The sequence below is a fragment of the Leptosomus discolor genome, chromosome 5 (genome assembly GCF_034619465.1).
Source record: "Leptosomus discolor isolate bLepDis1 chromosome 5, bLepDis1.hap2, whole genome shotgun sequence".
NCBI lineage: Eukaryota > Metazoa > Chordata > Aves > Leptosomiformes > Leptosomidae > Leptosomus > Leptosomus discolor.
The window spans coordinates 60,638,570-60,662,844 of NC_141395.1; the positions used below are offsets into that span (position 1 = coordinate 60,638,570).

Here is a 24,275-nt window from a genome sequence, read left to right on the forward strand (position 1 = left end):
GTAGATACCGTTAAATGCAATTGCCCAGTAGATTGTGAAGCCCTGGACACCTGCATTTTTGTAATCGCCCTGACTTGAACGGCTCAGATTTTTTACAGTGTACAGTGTCCATGATGATGCATCTTCAGGAGTCTTGGCACAGTGTTCTGGAATGCTAAAGTATTGCTGATGTCTATTTTAAATAGATTTTCTTCCTTCTGTGTAAGACAGTCAAAAAGTTAATGTGTGCAGTTAAAAAGGTGCTGGGAAGTTTGAGATCTACATCAAGAGTTTATTACCTACCATCACAATGCCAGAATGTGGACCTGTTTCTCTAATGTGACACTTGGTGACTGAGTCTGCCTTTTTTCAAATAACAGTGAAAAATCAGGAGAATGTCAGCAGTACGAAAGGGAATTTGGATAGCAATTGTTTATAAATTTTAGAAACAGCTTTGTTTTACTTTGCTTTTTGCCTGCTTTCCTGAATTACTTTCATGTCAGAAAAGGAGGAATGATTGTTGGACATCCTTCTACTCTTAATTCTTGTTAAAGTGTTCTTCTTTTGAAGCTGTTATTTACCTTCATATTATGTAGACTCATATTTCTTCAAGATCTTTTCTTTTGTTCAAAAATTGCTGGGAATATTCTGGCTACATAAGAGGAGAGCATTCTATGGTTTACCTATAACTTGTTAAGGTATGTTGAAATTATCAGATCTTGTTACAAGGTGAAGTCCATCCACAGGACACATGAGATTTTCTATTTGTTCCAGTTTATGTAGTCAATTATAGCTGTTTCACCCTAGCTGTATGCTGTACCTGGATCTCTCTTCTACCTCATCTAATCTGTCAGAATCACGGAAAAGGTCATCTTATTTTAATATTCGGACTATGAAAACTCTTCTTAAAAATCTCAGTTACTTTCCTTGATAGATAGAAATTAGTTATCTTAGTTTTTAAAGTGTAGGTGCCTAGTTATGTAGTACATGAGGTGTATAGCAAAGGACACAAGCCAGTGGTGGTAACCTCTTGCTATTATGAAATGTCATGTCCTGTTCCAATGACTTGATGATTTCGAGTAGAAGCTCTCTCTACGAGTAATGACTTGAAGGTAGCTTTTGATGAGGTATTATGAGATACCTACTTGGCCTTTATAGACCTTACATTTTCACTCCAGTGTGTAACACATTTTGGATTGCCTTTTAAGAATTTTTTTGCGTGTGGTGATGCTTAGAATTGCTCCTGTGTTGTTTTACTTGTCTTCTACTTTACCTTAAACAACAGTTTTTTACCCACTATGTTTTTCATAGGAGAGATGGGATTTTAAAAAGTGTCTTTGTGATTTTGAACAGTTTTTAGAATAAATGTGGCAACTTTGTATACCCCAGCAGAAAGTTTGCCATGCTTTCTCCTTTCAAGATTTGTAAAATTTGGTCCTGACTTAAAGTAAGATTAAATAAGAACACTTAGTCCCTAGACTGGATGAAGCTATCTTTGTGAATTAATTCTGCATCAATAACAGCTTTATTTCAGACAGATATCAGTGCAGCTGAAATTAGAGGTTGTCTTGATCTTCTAAAAGTCATATTGTATGAAAAAGAACATCAGAACAAGAGGCTACTTGGTGTTTTGAAACTGACTGCAGGAACAGATTTTTTGTAGGAAGACAAACTTGACAAGATAATTCTCAAGCTACCTAAAAGACCCAAATACTTCTTAAAAGCTGCCTTACTATTTTCTACTTTACCAAATACTTGCAGGTCCTGTAAGTTCTCTTTGCTGTAATCCCAGACCATTTTCTAGTGCCCTATGACATTTATTTCATGTTGTGCACTTAAGGGTTCTTAAAAAAATTGCACCATATGCCAACATATGTGAAGCAGACAAATTTTTGTCTTTTGATTTGGCTGGCCTCCAGACTACCTCCCTCTAGATTTCCAGTCAGCCTTAGTGATCCATTGGTGGCTTCTGCATTACTACTGCCCATTCAGTTTCTTCTTCAGCTCCTGGATCACCTTGACCCATAGGATGACAGAGGGGATGGGACCTCAGGAGCTGTCTAGTCCAACTCCTAGCTTAAAGCAGGGTCAGCTGTGAGATCAGTACAGGTTGCTCAGGGCTTTATCCGGGTCGGGTCTTGAAAACATTCGAGGATGAAAACTGCACAACTTCTCTGGGCAACCTGATCCACTGCTTCATAGTTCCTATGGTAAAAATGTGACTTCTTATACCAGTCAAAGCTGCTGTGATTTGCTTGGCTCTGTCTTTTTGAAATCCTCTCTGTAAGACCTGCAGGCTGCTGTTAGGTACTCCCAAAGCCGTCACTTCTCCAGGTGGAATAAGCCCAGCTTCCCCAGCCTCTCCTCACACAGCAAATGTTCTAGCCCCAGCCATCTCTGTGGCCCTCTAATAAATTCATTCATGTTTCTTGACATCATTGTTGTACTTTGAGTTTCAAAACTGAATACAGTATTCTAGATGTGGTCTAATGACTGCTGCATAAAGGAAAATAATCACTCCCCTTGATCTACTGGTTATGTTCCAGTCAGTACAACCAAGGATGCCTTTCTTTGCTGCCAGGGCCCACTGCTGACTTGCTTGATCTTTTTCATTGGTCAGTTACTACTTTAGCAGTAGGATGCTGTTTGCAACACGGCTTAGTCCCTTAGTAAAATCAGGTTTTAGGAGCTCCTTTCTCCTTTGTAAGACAATTTACGTGAGCACTGGTTAGTGAAATTAACAAATAGATGTCACCAAACCACTAAGGGAAAGATGTGAGAACTTTTGAAATAGTTTTTTTTCACATGTTCAATAGAAATACAGATGCTGCTTTTTACCAACATGTTTCAATTGGTGGCCTAACTTAATTGGAGATTAGGATGGTTTAGATGGTGCATTTTGCAACTCAGGTTACAGTCAGTTCTTTTTACTCAAGGTAGAAGTAGATTGGAATGTTCTGAATAATGGGGGAAAAAAATGATGTTGGATAAAGAATGGGAAGAAGGAATGGTTATACAGGGAACCATTGTACATCCAGGTAGATTTACTTGTTCGGTCACTGTACTGCTCAGAAGTAGCAACACCATGTGTAGTTCTCTCTTTTATGCTAACGCAAGACAAGAATGTCAAGAGAGACACAGTAGGGCCAGGGTCAGGTGATTAAGGGGTGCCTAATGCAAAACAAGAACTGGCTGAAGGGAGAACAGGATTGGAACAGTGCCAAAGGGACTCACCAGAAGCAAAATGCAGGGCTAAGAAAGCAGGATCAAAGAATTAGGAATAAAAAGGAGGAAGATGGGATAGGATCCAGGACTACAAAGCAGAAGTCAGGATCAGCAGCCAGGAACGAAGCTGAGCTAGAACTGGTTGCAGCTCCATGTTGAGCAGTGCAAGGCAACGGTGGAGCTTATTATATACCTGATACCAGAGCAGTGCAAGAATTAATCTCCCTGGTCAGACCTTAAATCTTCCAAGGGACTAATGGATGCCATGTGCAGGTGATAGCTAAAGCGGGGCTGGCAGAGGCTGACGTGGCTGGCTGGCTGTACCTTATTTGCCTTGATGGAGCCAGACAGGAGTGACAAATGTAAGCGCAGATCATTGAGTTGGCTAAGTATTAATTACATGCAAGGGCAGATTCATCATAGTTTTCATCTTGGGGTTGTGTGTATGCAAGCTACAGATAAACATATATTCTCTCTACATATTCATTTGTACATGGTAGTTTGTAAAAATAACTTAGAATCTTTTGCTTTATATAAATCTAATGCTATTGTTGTAAATATTAGTAAGTAAGTATTTGGTTTTATTTTTAATGGCAGACTTCATTAGGCAGCCATTAACAAGGGCTTTAGAAAGAATCAAACAATCCAATAACATTCATTCAAATGATGAGTGGTAAGTAAAATATGCAATGCCTTTAGAGGCTGTGAACTTGCACTGAAAGCTACAGCTGAAAATACAGAACATTTCATTCAATTGCTGTGCTCTGGCTGCTCGAGAGCTTTTGTCAGTGAGGCAAAGAACTGTTGAAACAGTCCAGAAAGGTTCTTTAATCTTCTCATAGTAGCACAATGGACAATTGTCTGAAATGTCTTCCCAACATTTTGATCAGTAAAAACATTGACCAGATTTGCATGTTCCTATGTAAATGCTAGCAAATAAAAACAGATGAGTACACTATACAAAAAAACAAAACAAAAGAAAACAAAACCCCCAAAAAATAGTAAAATAGAAAGATGGTTGAAAATCACTGACAATTTCAATTGCCTGGACAATTGCATGACTGTATAGCCCAAGATGGAAGACTGGTAACAATAGATTAAAGCAATATGAAACACTTTAAAACTCCCTTTGAATTGGAAGTTCCAAGACATTTCCTTTCGAGAAATAGGTTTCAGAGCAGTTGTAGCTCTATGTGGCCTGTCAGTCATATAGTGGTAGTTCTCAAAGAGGTCAAAACATTTGCAGAGGTTGTTGTATTATGAAGCAGAGCAAGAATTTGGTTTTCAGCTTCAATAATCTTGAATTCATCACTGCAGGAATGTAATCCATTGCAGTTACAAGGTATTGGCACGAACACCTAACTGTCACTTTATTAGGGTCTCCAGCTGATTATTTTACTAATGCAGAAGAAAGGGCTTTTAGAAACCTTAAAACTTGTTTGATAGTATCTATAATAATGGAATTTATTCCATTCTTCAACACAGCAAAATAGGACAAAATCATCTTGCTATTAAAAATACAAGAGCGAGTTTTAATCAACCCCTCTGCTTGCAGCAGACTTCCTATTGTTGAAACAGGTTGAAGAGGCTGGGTACTCTTACTGCTTTATAAAGTTCAGAATGCTGCCTATATCATACGAGTCTTGATTGGGTTGGAAATGAAAACTTAACCTTATTCTAGTAAAAGAGACATATATTTCCAGCGTGGGGAAAGTTAGGAGATAATTTTTCTACTGCTGTGGCTGTTATTTAAAAAATAGAAAAGACAAAAAGTTAAAAAGAAAAAGTATTTACCTAACCTGCACAGTAGGCTGGTATGCTTCATCACAGCCTGGACCTCGTCATTGTCCAAACTGGGGGAGCTGTCAGTACACATGAGGCTCCGTTACTGTGCTTATGACTGGGTTTTCTTCTGAGGGAAACTGGAGCATATAGGGTAGTTGCTGGATCTGATGATCCAAACCTGTGGCCGTGCTACAGCCAGGATCCAGTGATGAGAGCTGCAGTTCCTCAAGAGCGTACATTCAGCCAGTGCAAATTCCTACAGCATGGTATGCAGGGACAGCAGTGGAGAGGGACAGGAAATGGTAGCAGTGTTTCAGATATAATGGATGGATGGTACTTGGTTAATAATGACCTCTTCAGTCTAATAGTTGGTCTTATCATGCAGCTGGTGACATTTAGAAAAAAGAAATTGAAATTTGGAGGAAGAAAATAAGGAAGTAAATGAAATATATGAAGACGTAATGCCTTGGGGCAATGTTAGGCACACAAAACTTGAAGAAAAATAGTGCAAAATTGTGCAATAATTGCTGTATTTTACAGTCAGAGTATATGACATGAAAGAACTGAACACATTTGAAAAATCAATATTCGCACAATAGAGGTGACATTTTACTTTTGAGGCAAAGAGAGCAAAGGAGCCCTTCAGAACCTGCCTTATATAGAACTGCAATTTAAGAAACATGTAAAACTGAAATGCCAGCATGGCTTCTGTCAAACAAGCCATATGTTTCCTTTAATTTTCTGTGCTGCACTTACCAAAATACTAACATGCAATACACTTACCATATATATCCATTTCCTAAACAAAATTAAGTCAGATATAAGGTCAAAAACAAACCTTAGCAGCAGAATAAAGAGCAATTTGGAGCAGAGTTAATGGATGAATATGAAGTACCTGAGCTTTGTCCAGCAAGAAAGAAAATCTAGTTTCAGTTTCCAGATGTTACTTTGGTAGATAGCTAGGAGATGCTGAGACTGTAACTCAGTGTGTAATTAAAAAATTTAAAAATAAATATTTTACATTAAGACATTGAGTTTTAATGAAAGGATCCGTTAACTTTCCGAATTTCAAATCTAAAACATCCTGAAGTAGTAAGGGTCAAATGATATTTCTGTGCTATCTGACCCAACTGAAAAATTTAATGGGAAGTACCTTTACATACAACTGAGAAAAAAGAGAGAAAGTAATATTCTGATGATCTTTGTTCACATTATATTTCCAAAATGTTTTACCTTTAAGTTGTTTTTCTTGCGATAGCCATTCTCAATCTTCACCATATATCACTAGATTATTACTATTGTATCAGCTTTAAAAAAAATACAAGGTTGTTTCATTTATGAAAATGTCTGATTTGTTATATATGGCATATTGCTATGAAAAATGTGTTTTAAGAACTAATGTGCTCCAGGTGTGGAAATGAAACAGGCAAAATCAAAGCCATAGGTTTATGAAATATTCCATATGCTGCAGAATGACTCTAGAATAACTTTGTTCAATGCTGATACTGTTTGCTGCTTCATGTTTCTTGCACGTATTGAATTTAGAAGGGCTAATTTCCATGGACTGCTTGGCAAGCTCAGTGTGAAAGTTGCAGGTGAAGGTCTGATATTCTATGAATCCCCACAAGTAATTATCTATCCCCTAACTGGAATGTAATTAACAATTCCATCAACGATTTACATCTGACACTACGGTCTCCCTTCTTTCCCCTGAGGGTAGCCACATCAGGTCTGTAATGCTAGTGGTGTGCCTACCCCGAGGTCACTAGCCACTCTCAATGCCACAGCTGTTCATACAGGCGTATACAACGCGGCTGTACATTAGCTCCATTGGAAGCCAGCAGCAGCGTAGCCTTGGCAGCACAGGGCTTGGCGTGGCGAGTACATCTGCTTGGGAGCCTCAGCAAATACTGAAGCCCTGAGGGCAGCTCTGCATTGCCTTCTCTGTAGTGCGTGGTGGTGGCCCAGTACAGCAGCCTGTACTTCCCAGTCTTGGTAGTTTTAGGCTAAATCAACATAAACTACACTCATAACTTTGTCTTCAATGCAGAATTGTTCTAGGGAGGGTTACTTGGGTGGAAATTAATAGATATGTGTTTCATTAGGCATAGTTATTTTTTTTCTTCTCCAAAAGTCTAAATAGTTTTTCTTTTAAAAGGATATGCTGAAAGAGAACAATCCTTTTATTCTGGTATGATGTTCCATTAGCTCTGATAATCAGGACAGCTGTTTAATCATTGTTTTTCTGTTCCCAAATCAATATATCAATAGTAATATGTACCATTGTCTTTATCAAGCAAAAATATTAATGGCATCAGTAAAAACAGTCAGTAACTATTACAACATTTAAACATGGTAATCACAGAGATACTCTGTGAGTTTATGGCTGGCTAAGTGCACTCTCACACTTAAGGGCTGGGGAGGGCTTGAGTGGTTTGTCAATGAACACAAGTTCTGTAAATTCGTACAGATCAGGAAGCCAGCTGCAGCATGTGTGACCATTTCACGTAAGCAGGCAGTTCAGTTTGTGCTTGGTCGCTGTCCGTAACACATGTACAGTGTAACCTGCACAAGCATTTTTTGTTTTCTTTGTTTCATTTCCCTCTCTTAATATGGGCAAAATAACTTACTATTTCTGGGTGTAAAATTCGTTTATGGTAAATAGGCACTCAAACGCTATTGCACAGTCTTTCAGAATATTTCCCAGTGTAATATTCCTTGCAAAAGAACAGAAGGAAATGATCTGTGTACTTCATGAAAGACAGTTATTCTAAAACTATGAAAAAGGAACAAATTTGATTGCCAAACCTGGATACGTTTCTCTTCTGCAGGACTACACAGGTCTGCCACCTTACATTATGAATTATTTTCTCCAGGTGGATGAGTCCAATGTTGCTACACCCAAGAGCTGAACAAGACACTAATGTATTATGCAGATTTTCTCCCATTGTTTTCTTTCAGTCCTGTCTGTGCTGCTCTTCATGTCTTTCCATACTGTCTTATTTCCATGTCAGCCAAACAATTACCTGGTGATCATTGACAATGCATCTGGTAGTACTATTTTACTGAAAAGATTATCAATAGTAAACCATCAGCTTTCTGTATATACAGAAATGTCTGTATACGAAGAGGAGAGGGGAAAATATCTTTCTACTATTTATTATGTCTGCACATAGTGCAATGCAGGGTGGCACAGACTTAGCATTAATTTAGAGCTAACTTGTGTAACAAGAACAACTAGCCACAATTCTAACTTGAATACCTCTGCACAGCACTGCTTTATGTTGTATGGTCTTACTGCTGATCACCAGTCACCTGACAGTTCTGTGTTTGGAACATAACGCTAACAAACAAGCCTAAATACAATTGTAATTTTTTACTTTCTGAGGCATTCGTACACTGTCAGTACAAATTCTCTCTAGTCTTTTCCCATCCTTTCAGACTTCCCAGCCCAGCATTTCAGCAAGATGTGTGGCTGACACAGCTACAATATCACTTTGTCTTTTGAATTGATAATCTCATCTACCTATTTACTTTGAAAAAAAACAAACCAACTGTTAGCATTTGTCAGCTAGAAGTTCTTGTAAATAGGCTAGGCCCCAAAAGAGACATGTATTTTATAGATAGCATGAAGCACATTCTGTCTTGTGTTCAATCTTTCATGAGTTCAGTAATCACGGGCAAGTCACTAAGTCTCTCTGCTTTCCTTTATGCACTGGTGAAACAGTTGACGTAATATTCTAATTTAAGGTCTGTGAAACTTTTGGAAGATCTAGAAGTTTTGTACAAGTCACTCTGTAGATGAAACTGAGGGGTTAATAACTTCAATGGGGAGCAAAGCAGAGTAAAATTAATGGAAAACCAAGACATAACTTGTATTCTGTATCAGTTAAAGACTTCATTATAAAAATTCAGGTAATCTGGTGACAAAGGCAGTTTAGATAGCATCAGGGGCCATCTCCGTAGCTGATTTGTGGTAATATGTCACTGACAACATCTGTATCTTTGTCCCTTTCCTCTTACAGTATCGGTCAGGACGGGATCCTCAGAGAGGCTCAGACAATGTTTCCAACAAGTCTTCAGACAGCGATGTCAGTGATGTCTCTGCTGTGTCACGGACAAGCAGCGCTTCGCGTTTCAGCAGCACAAGCTACATGTCCGTCCAGTCAGAGCGTCCAAGAGGAAACAAGAAAATAAGGTGAGCACAAGGAGCTGTACTGCCAGCCATAGGCATGTAATTTAAGTAACTGAACATTTGTCAGTATTTGTATTTGAAATTAATATTTTGCCCAGGTTGAAATTTGCAGGGAATTTGCAAAATACTGGTTTAAATATCTTCTTTGTCTAATGCTTTTTGAAGTCTTATGGTACTAGTTTTTAGCCAAGTTTTGTCATCTCGGGTTATATTAACATACACTAAAATAACAAACATATCCTATAGCAAGCATTAGACACACTTTCTGAAAATCATTTTGTAAAATACTTAATATGGCTGAAAAGACAGTTTAACTTGAAAATTGCAGGTAGTGTCAGAGGCATCTTAATTTCCTCTTAAACTAGAGCTGCTGAACTTTTATGGAAGTCTTATTTAATACTTACACAGACCAATTCAGTTTATTTAATATTTACACTAGTCCAATTTAAATGTACAACCATTGAACTACTCTTCAAGATGTACCTGGTGTATCTGTGATCAAAACACAGCATCTCCTTTGCGCCCTGTGCACACTCAGAGGAGCTTCGGCTGTAGGAGGAATGAAAGATGATTTTTCTTGGGAGGTGTAACCCACCTCCATCTCTCAGCAAAATTCAATATCAGCCTATATTAATTCTCAGAAAATTGTCCTCTTGAGATAAACGGTGTGTTTGAAAACATTGTTTAAACATCTGCTTATACGAGCATTGTTAGGACCACATTGTTTCTGTCATACTGTTATGTATACATTTCTAAAAGTGACGTATTGCATGCAACTTTTATTTGAAGGACTTAGAGACTGTCCTAAGAAAATGTCCCAAAGTTTTCTAGTGTAGGATGGAGTCTTAGCCATCGTGGTTTAAATCATGACTGATTCCACCTTTCAGTTTTCATTTAATTTCTTTTGCATTTCCTTTCTTGTGAGTTCATGCATGCTCCTCTCCATGACCTTAACTTTAATTTATTCTTTTCTTTTTTTTTCTTTTTGCATGCCTTTTTCAATTTCTGTTGACTTCAGAAGGACAAGGGATATAGAGGGAAAAAAAGAGGGAGGGCTGGAAGGGGATGAACAAGATGGAATATTTCCTGAGGAGGAAGAAAAAGAGGAGGAGGAGGAGGAGGAAAAAGCAAAGGAGCAAGAAAATAATGATAAAGGGGAAGGGCAAGAGGTGACAGAGAACTGTGATAAGGAGGAAAACAAAGGATCAGGGCATGATGAAAAAGCTCAAGAAGACCAAGCTGAGGAAGGGAAAGAGGATGACAGGTAAAATATACTTCTGTTTCTATAGACCTATTCTTCTTCCTCCTGCACCGAGACCCTACTTGTCTTCCCCTTTTTTCCCCTTTGCTTAGCTTGTTGTCTGTGTTCTCTGCAGCCGTTTTTTGCTTTCAATCATGATCCTTTCATATTGAAGCAACTTTCACTCTCAGCTTCAGTGAACTTCTTCTGCATACCAAATGATGTAGCACACTAACTTGACACTATTAGGCATGCAACTACAGCATATTATTTTTTAAATTGGTTTGGACTAGAGTTTGGGCTTGACTATAATAAACAATAGAAACTGTAAGAGTCCTCATTATATTCCCTGCTTGAATTATTGTTTCAGGGAAAAATATTTTGTTGAGTGATATCTCATCAATATCAAAACCATCTTTACTTTCATTTGTGGCAGTACTAAAGAAGAGAATTTGGATTTTTTTTTTTTTTGTAATCTGCTTTGTGTAGGCTGACAAATGTGCGTATTGATCGACAATCAACGTAGATAAGCAGAGTCTTCCCCTTTTTTTTGTTCCGTGTGAATAAGTGTTGTGGGTTGCTGTATTGTGGAGGGGTCATGTACCTCTGCTGCTGTATTGTTTCCAGAAACATTTCAGCACAATTGGCTCTGGTTTTATCAGATAATGTTCCAGTTTTATACTTTTACCACCATCCCTTTGAACCATGACTTTTAATGTAAATCAGTGACATTTTGTATTGCAAAATCCATGTAATTTGCATTAAGAGAAATACAATATTCCTTCTTTCTTCATTAGCAAAAAATGAGTTTGAGATTTGCTGAATATTCTTGAACCCCTTCTTACCTACACAAAAATGGCAGAAAATCTCAGAAAAATATACTTTTTTTTTAACCTGCTAATTCTGCGCTACCTATAGATAACTTATGCCTGTAAAACTGTGCTCATACATATATATTAGGTAAGCACAGAGCACTCTATGGCAATCCACCTTTTTCCTTTGCTACAAACTTATATGTATACTTGCCTGTACATACACACTCACATGTGAGCATGCAGAAAACAAAGGTGATACAAAAAGACAATCAAAATGCATAGTGTTCAGTCTGGGGTGGCGTGGGCAAATATAGCCATACTGCTGCTTTTATATATTAAGTGCCATCATTTCTTCACTCATGTGAGTGCATTTTAGAATTCAGTAAAAGCAGTTGTTTAGAAACACCTGTCTTTAGGACTGCCTTGGCGTATATGTTCCAGGGACTGCTAAATGGTGGTGTGGGAAAGGATGTTTTAAAAGACCTTTTTCTCTCCTGGCTCCCACTGAGTTCCCAGTTTAATGGAACTGCAAGTCCTGCCTCTCAAAAAGCATGACCCTCTTCCTGGTTTCCAGCTTTCACTCAGGTTAGGCTTCAGCCAAAATGCTGGTGGTCACAGAAAGTAAAATCCTCTTTGAGAAACAACTTCTTGTTCCTCATGCCAGCTTGTTGCTCTACTTATTAGCTGCTCTCTGCCTTCAGAAAGAAGCTACAGAAGTCAAGAGTCCCTACTCGACAGAGAAACAAGATATTATTCAGTAACTGCTGTGCAAACATTTTGTTTGTGCTAGATTTTGGCTACCAACATGGAAGTCAGCCTCTAGCATCATTTGCCCACTTTGTCCATTTTGACAACTTTTAGGATGTAAGTTGTGAATAAAAAGGAAAGTTTCTCTATATCCACCTTCCTTTCCCATGGTACATCTTTTTAGTATTGTCTTTGTCTGAACATTCTTCTAGGATAAGAAGCAAACTGAAAAGCACAGAGTGATTAGTATATAGGTGCAAGAGTAGATACATATACACATTTATATACACTCATAGTTGTATATCATTAACATACTGAAGTACCATGACTTGTGTATGCAGTGGACAAACCCGAAGGCAGGATCAGTCTTAAGCATTGTTGTAAATTCAGTGCCTTCTGCTTGCTTGTTTGGCAATTTATGACACCTTATACTTGGCAGTTTATAAGGTACTTTTAAGCGAACAACTTCAGCTTTCCAAAAATGTTTTCAGACACATCACCAATATTAAACAATCACCAAAGCATCACTTAATATTTAAACATATTAATACGTATTTGAGAGACCCAACAGAACCAAAGCAGCCAGTTCATTCATCACAGAATAGTAGTAAATTATCATCTAGTTCTTGAGATCTCGGGCAGCAAGAAAAGCTATATTGCAGATGGGAACTTTCAACATTTGCTTCAGAGGTGCATCTTCAGTTGAACAGGAGCCACCTTTCCTCTGGGCAATCTGGAACGCAGTGGCTGCTCTCAATCACTCCATCATCAAAAATTAGCTCATTAAGGATGCATCATACCTCTTGACGTCACTGTGCTTATACACTTTATGTGTATCAGTAATAGTCACACAAAGAGCTTCAATCTGCTGAGATCATAGGTAGGTTCAATGTAATTTAAATACTGTGAAGACAGATTTCCGTCATGGATTCATCCCTTGCCTATTTTAAAGAGTCCCTCAGCACAATAAACTGCACTAGCTTTTGGAGCACTGGAGCACAATAAATCAATAAATCTTTTTTGGCAGCAATAGCTGCAGCATCAGATTTTGCCTTCATTAAACCTTGTAAAACTAAACCTTGCCATATGGTTGACCTATAGGGAAAATATAATTGTGTTCTTTCTTGGCAATACATGTGAGTAAACAGAAAGCATGGATCAAGGTTCCCTGTTGTAATTTTTAAGGATTCCTTATGCACAGTTCCCTGCCATTATTTCTTATTCCAGCTCCCTGATAATATCAGGGACAAAAAAAAGCCATCTTAGATCTAATGTGTGAGAATTAATAATTTTTATTGCAGGAAATCTGTTTAAGACTACTCTATATCTTAACCTTCCTTAACATTTTTCCAAATATCTATCCTAAGCATTAATTCTGATAGTTACGATAGTTTTGTTTTGTCATATGAATACACAGCTATTGTGATCACAGAGTAGGATTTTACTGTGCTACACGCTGTTGAAATACAGAAGAAAAATACAAACTCTGTTCCAAGCATGCGGAGTTGAAATCATGAGATGGTATATGAATCCAGAGAAACAGAGCAGAATTAAGAAATGTTCCACGTGTCAGGAGGTACTTGGAATACTGGGTTCGGCACATCTCAACAACAGAATTACTAAGGGGAGATTTGAATAAAGAAAACAAGATATCTTTGTGAATGTTTCTGGAGAGCTTTCAACCATTAGAGGTAATGAGAAAAAACCATGAGGTGCTTACTAAAATATATCAAGTGGATGATGGGACAAGTCTGATGAGCAGCAGGAGCTGATCTTTCAGTCTTGAATGTGCGAAGATAAATGTGATAAGGAATGACGGCTAAAATACTAGAACATAAAGATGAGTTATATACAACTGGATAAAAGAGAATATAGCTTTTTAATGGTGTATGGAGAAAGATGACACAGACAAATTGAAAGGCTATGAAACTTACCTTTCCTACAGATACTGGAAGGAGTAAGGGCAGGTTAATGGCCAGGGCTGGAGAAAAGCACTGCAGTAGGTGGGATCTGAAATGGTGAGAGAGTGGACAAAACAATTAGCTCTGTGTGTGGACAGAGAATGTAGAGATGTGAAACAGAAAGTGTGCACAAGTCACAAAAAAGCAGACCTAATATGAAGCCCAAACTAAAGGCCTGCCCAGATAGCAGGTCTGAATGACATGCATGATCTACATGTCTAGGAGAAGAAGCAGAAGAGGTATCTTGGAGGGAAGTACTAAGTTTAACAATACTGAGTTGAGATTGGTGATTCACAAGGAGGTGCCAAAGAAAGCGGTTTTAGTGTAGGCAGGAGGAGACAGGGGAGATGAGAGGGAGTTTATATTGCTAAGGGGATAATGCTTTGATGTACTGTTGATGGAGGGATGATGTTTGAGGGATAGCAATAGAGGAGACAGTGCTATAGCCCTGTGGTACCCAGTTAACTGGGTGGGCAGCAAATGAGAAACTACTAGAGCACATTTTGAATGAAAGGTTAGAGAGAGAAAAAGATTGAGAGTGGATGAACTGTCGGAACTAAGGGAAGTAATGTGTTAGAGCATGGTTAATTGTAGCAAAACAAAGAAGAAAACAGTGTACTTTTGAAATCTTAAGAAGTCATTAAAGACTTTGGCAGGAGTAGTTTCAACCAAATGCAAAGAAGAGAAAGATAGTTATTTGGAAAGAGTTTAAAATGTCACTAGGAAAAAAGAACTCAAGATATTTACTTAAAACAATGTGTTCGATTAATTAAGAGATGAAAATGAGAAAGGAGATGCAGCTGTATTTGCACAACTGACGAGAGCAAGACTACAGGTTCTGTGTTACTTTCTAAAGGGATATGCTAAAGCATGTTTCCATGATTTGGGGAAAGAGCCAGTGATGACCAGATGGCTAGAGGTAAGAATAAGGGAAGAGGCACAGGGGGGAAAGGAAATCAGAAGATAGCATATGATCAGTCAAATCAAAGAGTTGAGGAGGAGATTCAGTGAGAAATTTCTTCATCCATGACAGGGGCGAGCAATGTATAAGGAGAAGAATCCAGAGACAGCACAGAAGAATTGGTCATGTGTTTTGCTATGTATCGAAAGAAATCAATAACATCCCGTGTGAAGAAAAGAAGTGAACACTAAAGGACAGTAGAAGAAACAGAGATGATTAAGTAGGAAGATGACACAACTGAGGAAGGAGAACTTGTAGCAGAAAAGGTCAAGAAACAGAGTGCAGGATGCAGTTTTAAGGAACAGATTTCTTCAGATAACAAAATTTTTTCTCTTCCTGGTTCTTCATGCTCTCTGTGCCCCTTCATTTGTTGGGTATACAGATTCATTTCAAATTCACTTTCCATTTCTTTTTTGTGTCATTCAGTCAAAAAAATTTAAAGAATTGAATTTGTAGGTTTTAAATCGGATTCCTGATGAGTATTTGTTCCTCAGTTTTTCATTACATTGTAATCTTAGTATTTCAGTTTTTATGAGCCTTCCACTGTGATTGCAGCTATTATCAGTTAAATGCAGTGTTTTGCAAAGCTGGATGAAAAAGCTTGTCAATTCAGTCTGTGCAAGCTCCTTCACAGCGATGGAAGCCAGTAACATTTTTTGAAAATCTATATTTTGGAAAAAATAACAAAAACTGTGCAAAAATTTCTATTTAATAATAATAAAAAAAGATAACAAGCATCGAGAATCCATTTTCAATGTGCATGTGCAGTTAGGTGTCTAAAGCTCTTTAGCAATGATTATAATGATTGCTCCAACTGCACTGCTGGGTGAAAGAATTTAATTGTGCCTAACTTTCTAGCCAAACAGGCCATGTGTTTGTAAGTGAAAGCTATAGCCTGAAACTCTTTCCCCCTGCATGATCGGTCCTTTAGCCAAATTGCAGTACAGGCATGCTATGCTCCCAATAGCTCTAGATAGATATATATATAGATATATATATATGTTGGGATAGATAGATAGATAGATAGATAGATAGATAGATAGATAGATAGATAGATAAGGTTCACCCAGTGTAATTTCTGTCATGGGGGGACAGAGAACTTAGGTACAGCTATGTCAATGTTCATGCAGTTTTTCAGAGAAAACATGTCAGCATGCAGTTTCCTGTAGCTCTCAATCCAAGAGGTTGGTGTAACAAATTTTTTAACATCACAACAAAGTGACTTTGCCATTTCTGGGATGAGAATGGCAGACTGCAGTACAATGTTCATCAGCTCATTTCAGCTGCAAAACATTTCGTTATTCAGGCAGCTGGGACAGGTGTGATGGACTGAGACCTTGAACGAAAAACAGCAACTTTATTTTGTGTCCCACTAACATAACTCTTCTGCATACTTCTCACTAGATAAGCAGAGATCTGCTTATGTACTGCCAGTCTGTGACTCTGAAATCAAAGGACCTGAAACAAACTATTTTTCAGTAAGGTTTCAGTATTATTATTGGTCTGTGTAGAGTCTGTTAGCAGTTCATGGCAAATTCTTGCCCCATTTGAAGCATAGATTCAAAGCTGTTACTTTTTGATGTCAGCTTTTTAGCTTCAGTATTCCACAGCAACACAAATCTTCAAAAGCTGTAAATTCATATAGCTACTGGCTCTGTAGCAACGCACACAATCAATAGTTTGGCCATTTGGGTTTTTTACACATTCATAGATGATATGTAGACCAAAACTATCTGTGACCTCTGGAAAATTATGGAAAAAGATACAAAATATCAATGGTTCAGAAAGGAATTATATGAATTCATATATTTGTTGTGAAATCTATGCTGAGAATGGGACACAAATAATTTAAGAAATCTAGCAAAGAAGTCACCTGTTTCTAAGTTATTTGTCACTATCTATCAAATCCTTGGAGACCCATTTTTTCCTGCTACTTTGGAGTAAGTACAAAAGATGTGTAGACTCCTCCACAGCTAGGAAACTTATTTTGATCCACTGGGAAAAATAATAAAGTAATGAATTTGAAAGTACACATTATTAACAGGTGAACAGTGAAAACACCTCATTTGAAACAGTCTGCAGCTTTGACATACGGTGCCCACCAGAAAACTCAGACATTTCTTCTTTGACAGCAACACAGTATCATTGAGACTGCTTCCCTTTCCATGAAATGTAGCCTGCACTATAACCTCTGTTGAGTCAGCCCTGACCTGTGATCCAGAAAGCACTGATTTACTCCTGTAACTAAAGGTTATTTAAAAACAGTGCATCAGTAGTTAGAAAAAAAAAAAAAAAAAAAAAAAAAAGAGGTGCAGATAGAAAACCCTATAAACATTCAGGGAAGGAAGGATGAAGGGAAAAATTAAAATCAGGGTGTGAAGCAAATATAAATGTTGAAATTAATTTTTGCCCTTTTAAGTGTATTAGAAAAGACTCATTTTCTGCAGATACTTAAAACAAGATTGAATCATAAGTTCTTTAATAGAAAGGCTTTTTTACCTTTATTTGTACAGGATTGAGCAGGTCTGTAGACAAGAATAGCAATAGCAACAACTAATGGTGAGGTAGAAACTTGTAAAAAGAAGGAAGTGAATGTTGAAGCTCATCGGGCTTTTCTTTCTTTGCTATTATGATTCTGTGGTTCAGAAAAACAAAGTTGCAGACTTGTGTTCAGAAAGAGGTAAGCCACGTTTCCTCACATTTTCTTTTTATGATGGTCTTAAGTTTTCTGTATGCTTTTCTAATTTCCCCCAGAGGCCCAAAGTGACTCAAAGTCATTTTATCAAAGTGACAGAAGTCAGACAGGCAAGATCATGATGTCCCAGATAATGTCTCTTTGGTTGAGGTAATTATGGCTTCAGATCTCTTGCTCGTGTCCATTTAGCTCTCAGTCCCAGAAGATCAATTCAGAGCGATGCTATGGGTTTGCGAGATGTTAGCAGTGCCTATTCTGACCCTGATTTTTCAGAGTCCTCAAGCAACCTGAATTTACAAGGAATGAAGGAAACGTCAGAGTTGCTTTATTCTGTAGACGCCTGCTGCCATGCACATACACATAAGGACTGTGAGCATGAGCACATCCACATTGTTCAGTATTAATCAAAGCAATGCAGTCTTTCATGAGTGAAGTATAGATGCAGCTATACTGAAATCGATATTGAGTACAGCAATTTATTTAAAGAAAGCCCTTTGAGGACATCTGGTTCTTCCCTGTGTATTATGTGATTTTCCCCTTAATGTAATCTCAGTAGTGCATCCTATCCAGTTTCTGCATGTCTATCTTCCAAGTTTTCTAGCTGTCAATGTGTTTTCTAAATAAGAAAATCTTCCTCATAGCTAATTTCAGTTTAGCAAGCAAAGATGATAAATCATGGTTCCTCTACCTCTATATATTTTTGAGCATTTCTGCCTTCAAGTCTGATATTTTTCTCACTTTCCTGACTTGATTTTACATTTTTCTTGTGGTTTTAGGTCTTGGACACATAGTGGATTTAAAGTCTAGTTTATCAATTCACTGCTTGTTTGTAATTTCATAGAGCTCTTTTGAGCCCTTCAAGGAACAAATCTGAGCAGCACTAGGCAAGCTTGCAGTATAGCTTGTGACTTAGTCAGCAGTGTTAATATAGATAAGAGAATCATCCCTCTCTTTCATCTCTGTTGGAAAATTGTAATTTAACATATGTTTGAATAAACACATAACATTTAACTTTCAGATTAAGTACATGCAAGGTGCATTTCTGTAAGAGACACTCTCAATTAAATCAGGTTGCTCACTGTCAGTTTTAATTTGCAAGCTTGTTGTTAACCTGCTTTTACAAACGCAATGGCTTCTTTGCAAGGCTGGGTTAAAGAACATGCTTTCAAAACTTAGAGAATTTGGATGTCATTCAAAACTGACTCTGTCTTTGTTTGGAATGTACTTACTTTATTGCCAAGCCTTCAGACCTCATATGGGCTGCTTGTATTTACAAATGAGGATGATAGCTAATGCTAGACTTTTGGACCTCAGCTAGTTTTCTCACCAGCCTTCTTTTACATTCACACATAGTAAATGGCTGGTTTAATGCACTGTATCAAAGGAAGATTCTGCAAAGGTTCACTACTATTAGCAGCGTAATAAAGCTTTTCTGTAACTTTGTAAAGGAAAACCTGAAAGTTTATCAACAATAGATGAATATGAATATAATAATTTTTGCTATAAAAGTAACGTAATTAAAATCTAAAATTTTTTATAAATTTAAAAATTGTTATAAATTGTATTTTTATGTTAAAAATGGCCAATTATTCTCTCAGAGATGGTGAGAACATTTATCAAAAATCTCTGAAGCTCTGTGAAGAATTCAGCTGCTAGTGTTTGGAAACAGTTATATGTTAGTGTTTTTTCTGCATCACTTGTTGTGGCAATGTTTGGTAAGTAATCCAGTGGCTGACCCCAAATAATTTTGAAATTCGTTCCTATTTAAAAAAATCATGCTAGGCATGATATGGAAAAATTATATATTTTATATATATATATAATAGTAAAGCAGTGTGCACAGCTTGATACCTAGCAGGGAGGGGAAGATCCAGTTCAAGTCAACCTGTGTACTGTAACAGGTGAGGTATTTCTGATTTGTAATGAAAGAAACCTTTGAAACAGATACTTCATATAAAAATATTGTTTTATTTTGAGATGTGCACACGAGTTTTCTTTGTGGAGTTCTCTCCAGAGAAGGAGACTCCACAACCTCTCTGGGCAGCCTGTTCTAGTGCTCTGTCACCCTCACAGTGAAAAAGTTTTTCCTTATGTTAAACTGGAACCTCCTATGCTCCAGTTTGCACCTGTTGCTCCTTGTCCTATCATTGTCCATCACTGAGAAAAGCCCAGCTTCATCCTCCTGACACTCACCTGTCGGGGATAGCCTGACTAAGGAAGATGAAATTGTCCTTGACAGCATCCCAGTATACCCGTGAGAAGATGAAAGAAGTGGATGAAGAATGTTATAAACAGGTTTGAGGAAGTGATAAGAGACTGAGCAAGAAAAGACTAAACAAGTGAATACCACACAGCAGAAATTTGGCAAGAGAACAGTAGATGAAGTGGGAAATACAGTAGGAACTCCAGCCAATCAGTATGTGAATAGAGGTGAATGGACAGAGCTATTGAGCGAATCATTTTAGCAGCCTTAGTGCATGAACCAGTGGACAGATAAGAAAGGTTATGGAAGGGTATGCTTTTTCTGCTGCGCCATCTTGGCCATCTTGGCTTTTGCAACTTAATAAAGACTGCCTTCTTACATATATTTTTGTTGGTGTTGGTCCTTACCACAACACTCACCCTTTATGTATTTATAAACATGAATAAGGTCACCCCTCAGTCTCCTCACCATTTTATTGTTTCCCACCAACTTTCTTGTTACAATTTCAATAAAATAAACCTAATAATTAAGTCACTCCAGTAGCTATTAGAGATTTATATCACGTATGAGTTAATAGGATAATTTTTGATGAAGTGAATCTCAGGAGACTAAGTCATTATAATTTCAAACCTGCAGTGTCTTTCTTTGATGTGAATTGGCAGATGAGTATGTGCATTGGTTGGCAGCATTGTTCCCATGGAAATGTTATTTCCTACATCACAGCTGTCCCCATAACACTGGTTTTGTTAAATTTCTTGAGCAAATTAATGAAACGAGAGCTCTCCGATTGAGTTAAGACATCTATTAAGAATGGCATTAAAATTCCTTTCTTGCTTGTAAAAAGCTGTAAAAAAAGGCTTCAGTGGGTCTTCCAGTCTCACAAGAGACACGTGATGTGATGTCAACTTACCAGGTTAGTGAAGAGGGAAGAGGAAGCTTTTCCACATCTACCAACAAAAAATATCTGTCTTGTCAGTTTGTTAGTGAGGAAGATGACAGGAGGAAGAGCAGGGAGAGGAAGAGACAGGAGAAAATGCCAGGTAACAGTTATAGGTTATGGGAAATGACCATTCAGTTCAGTGAGTCACTAGCTAAGTTAACAAGGCTGGAGTTCCTGGTGCTGGGACATGTTTTGAGCTGGTAGATGGATTATGATATTAATTAACAAATGAGATACAGGGAAAGAGAGGTGTTCACCTTAAAAGAATCTAATTATCATTTTGATAAGTCAAGCAGAGAAAAAATGAGATGATAGCAGAGGATGTCTGAAAGGATATGATTGGTGGTTTTTGAATGACTTGGGTTTGCGCCTATTTGTCATTTGTATTTCTTGCCTATGGAGAAAGACTAAGTCAGTGTATTTTCCTAGTTTAGCTTTTCTCATTGCTGCCTGTTGGATTGCTTAATGTACAGAAAGAATGGCCAGTACTGCCCTGTGCAACAACATAGGATGCCTGAAAAAATCTTAATGACGTTCTCTAACCTGTGGGACTCCGTAATTGCTTTTTTATAGCACTAACAGCTTTCAGAGGAGTCATTGTCTTCAGTTCCTTCATCCCTATTCTGGTTGGTTTGCCACATATTATAAATCTCAAAAGGCATGACAAAATATAAGGACTCCCAGGTGTCAATGTGGGTTGTTTTTTTTTTTTGGTTTGTGTTTTTTTTGTTTTTCTGGCCTAAACAAAAATTTCCTGAGGAAATTTGGCAGTTACCGTACTAATCAGCCAGTTGCTATAAAAAGTTTCTGTTTCTGTAGGCAAGAATCTGACCAACTAGTGAGATGCCTTCCAACTCTGCAACTGATTCAAAAGCTGCAGCCAAACACTGCAGGTTTTTAACTATGGCGACAGGACGAGACTTTCCATCCACATGAAACAATAAGGATTCAATGTGTCTGCAACTGCTTCATGGAAAATAGAACAGCAGCTAACAATATTATCAATTAGTTCTAAAATTACTATTTTCTTGTAAGATTATTAAACACTTTTAGAGCACTAAATCAGTCAGAAATTGGGAGAGGCTGGGTGAAGTTTCTGACTTGTTTTTTACTTATTAACATCCAAAAAAGTTCATTAATTTATCAGCTGATTGATGTTATCTGGAACCTGTTTATCTAGTATATAGAGTATTTGCTCACAGCACAGTTTGTCTTACCTGGTGCAAGAATTACCAGCTATATATAAAGTGGCTTCAAATCAGTTTCTCTGCCTTTAGGGCAGGATCCTTTGGCACTATAAAAGTTATGTTTTCCTCACCAATTCTGCTGTAAAGAAGACTGCAAAAATACAGACAGAATCCTCAAAAATCCCACTAACAATATACAATGAATAGTATTTCAACCCAAAGCTCACAACAGTTGCTTTCCTTCTTGGTCAGATATCAAGTAAATGGTCTGTCTAAAGCAGGAGATACCAAGACTAAAGCAAAAATCTTATGAGACCTACTTCTCTGCCTCCCTTCTATGAGGTTTTCCTTAGGCACTTTACAGTATTTCCCTCTGGCTATGCATCAACTCCAGAAGAAATTGTTTTCCAAGTAGCCAGAGTTGTATTTTGGGAGAGTTTCTCTGACAATGTTTTCTACTCTTTCTATAATTCAGCACAGATATTGGGGGGAAAAATGAGGTAGTTTCTGATTATCTGCTATAATAAGAGCCTGGAAAACCTGGACAGCAAATTTGATTCCAGAGAATAATTGTACCCCCTGTTTTGAAAACAAATCAGTCTCTGCAAAGAGATCTTGAAGATCAATGCCTTTAAGAAATCCAGCAACATAGCATTTCATTTTCCAGAAGGCTATGTATGAATAGCAGCTTTGTACTTGCTTACTGTTTTTCTTTAAAAGCATTGAGAAAAGCTTACGTGCTAGAATTGGCTTGTTGAATAGCAGAATTTGAAAACAATCTGAGATTTGTAGTATCATCAAGGAATTTAAGGCTGTGTCTATACCAGTAAGCTAGACAGGGCCAAGACATAGCCTGGATCATCTATATTGTTTAAACAGTTTGGCATGACTTTGTTCTGGACACACTGATAAGGTGCCCCTGATTCAGCTCAGACACAATTCAGGAGATAGCATGGGTCAGATTCTGTTTCCTCTAGGTAGCATGCTTGAGAAAAACCTGTTTTGGGAAGGATGTAAGCTAGCTGTGTGTATGCAGGCTGTCAAGGTCAGGGAACAGGCCTGAGCCATTTTATTAACTACTATAGGTGTGGCACAGGGGTCTTCAATGGCAATAAGGACCATATTACATTTCCTGTCATAGGTATTTGTCAGTCTGACTCCCCTCAGTGGCTAGTATGGTATATTTTTAAGAATAATATCTGGTGCTTAGGATTGTTGTTTTCTACCATTGGTTTTAAAGAACAAATATTTATATATGTCTTACTCTAATTTCTTTTCCAATGTCTTATTTTTCTCTTGCTTGTTTTTTGTTGAAGAACTTTCTGCTTTAGCTTTGAGAACTAAAAATTTATCCATAGTGTAGGTAGCCACAAACAGTTAAAGTTAGGAAGGAACTAGGAAGCTGACATGTCCAGCTTGATCCTGACTATCTGGAATAATTATCACTTGGGAAAACATAAATATGCTTAATAGTGGTTTTGAGTTTGCTTTAAGTAGACTGTTCTAATTGATGATCAGATTGCAGAGTTTGTTTTGCACTTAGCTGTTGTTAGTCATTTAACTTGCTTGAATATTCCCTCTGCTTGTTTGTGAAGAGATGACAGAGGAATGTTGTGTTTTAGGAAAGGGGTGTAAAGATACTTCTCACAGCCGAGAAAAACTAGAAGAGACAGTGATGGGAATGGAAGGCAGAGTAGAGAAATCTTTCCTTTTTCTCTGTTCACTAGAAAACTGAGGCATCTGACTAGAGTTTTTAGCCTACTTACACAGACAGACCTGTCTGTAGTTCTTGGTGTCCTCAGGTAGTTTCCTGAATTTAGGGGTAATGGAGGGAGGAATATTCCCATGTAAGCTTTGCCCATCGCCCTGCTCTCATTGACTAGTTGGTCCCCAAAGTCAGTGGCCTCGCTGTCACCTTCACTCTACTGTTGCTGTAAGCTGTGAGCTGCTATGCATCTGGGGTTCTGTGATGATTTTGTTCTTGTTTTGATGCTAATAAGTGTGATTATTATGCCATTACGAACATGTGATTAGGATTAGCCTAGTTCATTCTTTTATTTAATTTTTGTTGTTTTTTTTTTTCCCTACCTGACTGCATATTATCTTTGCAGAGGGTATTTTTAAGATTAATACCTTATGAGGATCCTTGAGAACCCTGTTTTTAGTATATATCTATTCCTTGACTCATATAAACTCATAAATTCCTTTTATTTAATGTCAGTTTAAAAATATTGATGTACATATTTAACTGGATGTGTGTGTGTGTGATTATGTTTGTGTACATGTACACGTAAAGAAAACTTCATGTATAAGTTCTGTTTCCTGTTAAAATGAAAGGTTGT

General features: G+C 37.6%; 1 protein-coding gene across 39 annotated transcripts in view; it reads left to right on the forward strand.

The window, feature by feature from the left end:
* RIMS2 (regulating synaptic membrane exocytosis 2) overlaps positions 1–24,275 on the forward strand; it is a 478,829-nt gene that overhangs the window by 399,037 nt on the left and 55,517 nt on the right. For 17 of the 39 annotated variants that reach the window (XM_086465565.1, XM_086465572.1, XM_086465563.1 and 14 more), the window contains one exon: positions 9,015–9,187. The exons of 21 other annotated variants lie outside the window; for them this stretch is intronic. In XM_086465565.1, the coding sequence (XP_086321691.1) occupies positions 9,015–9,187 (173 nt within the window). Of the gene's footprint in view, positions 1–9,014; positions 9,188–10,202; positions 10,449–24,275 lie in introns of all 39 variants that reach the window. One more of the 39 variants, XM_086465560.1, reaches the window with a different exon arrangement.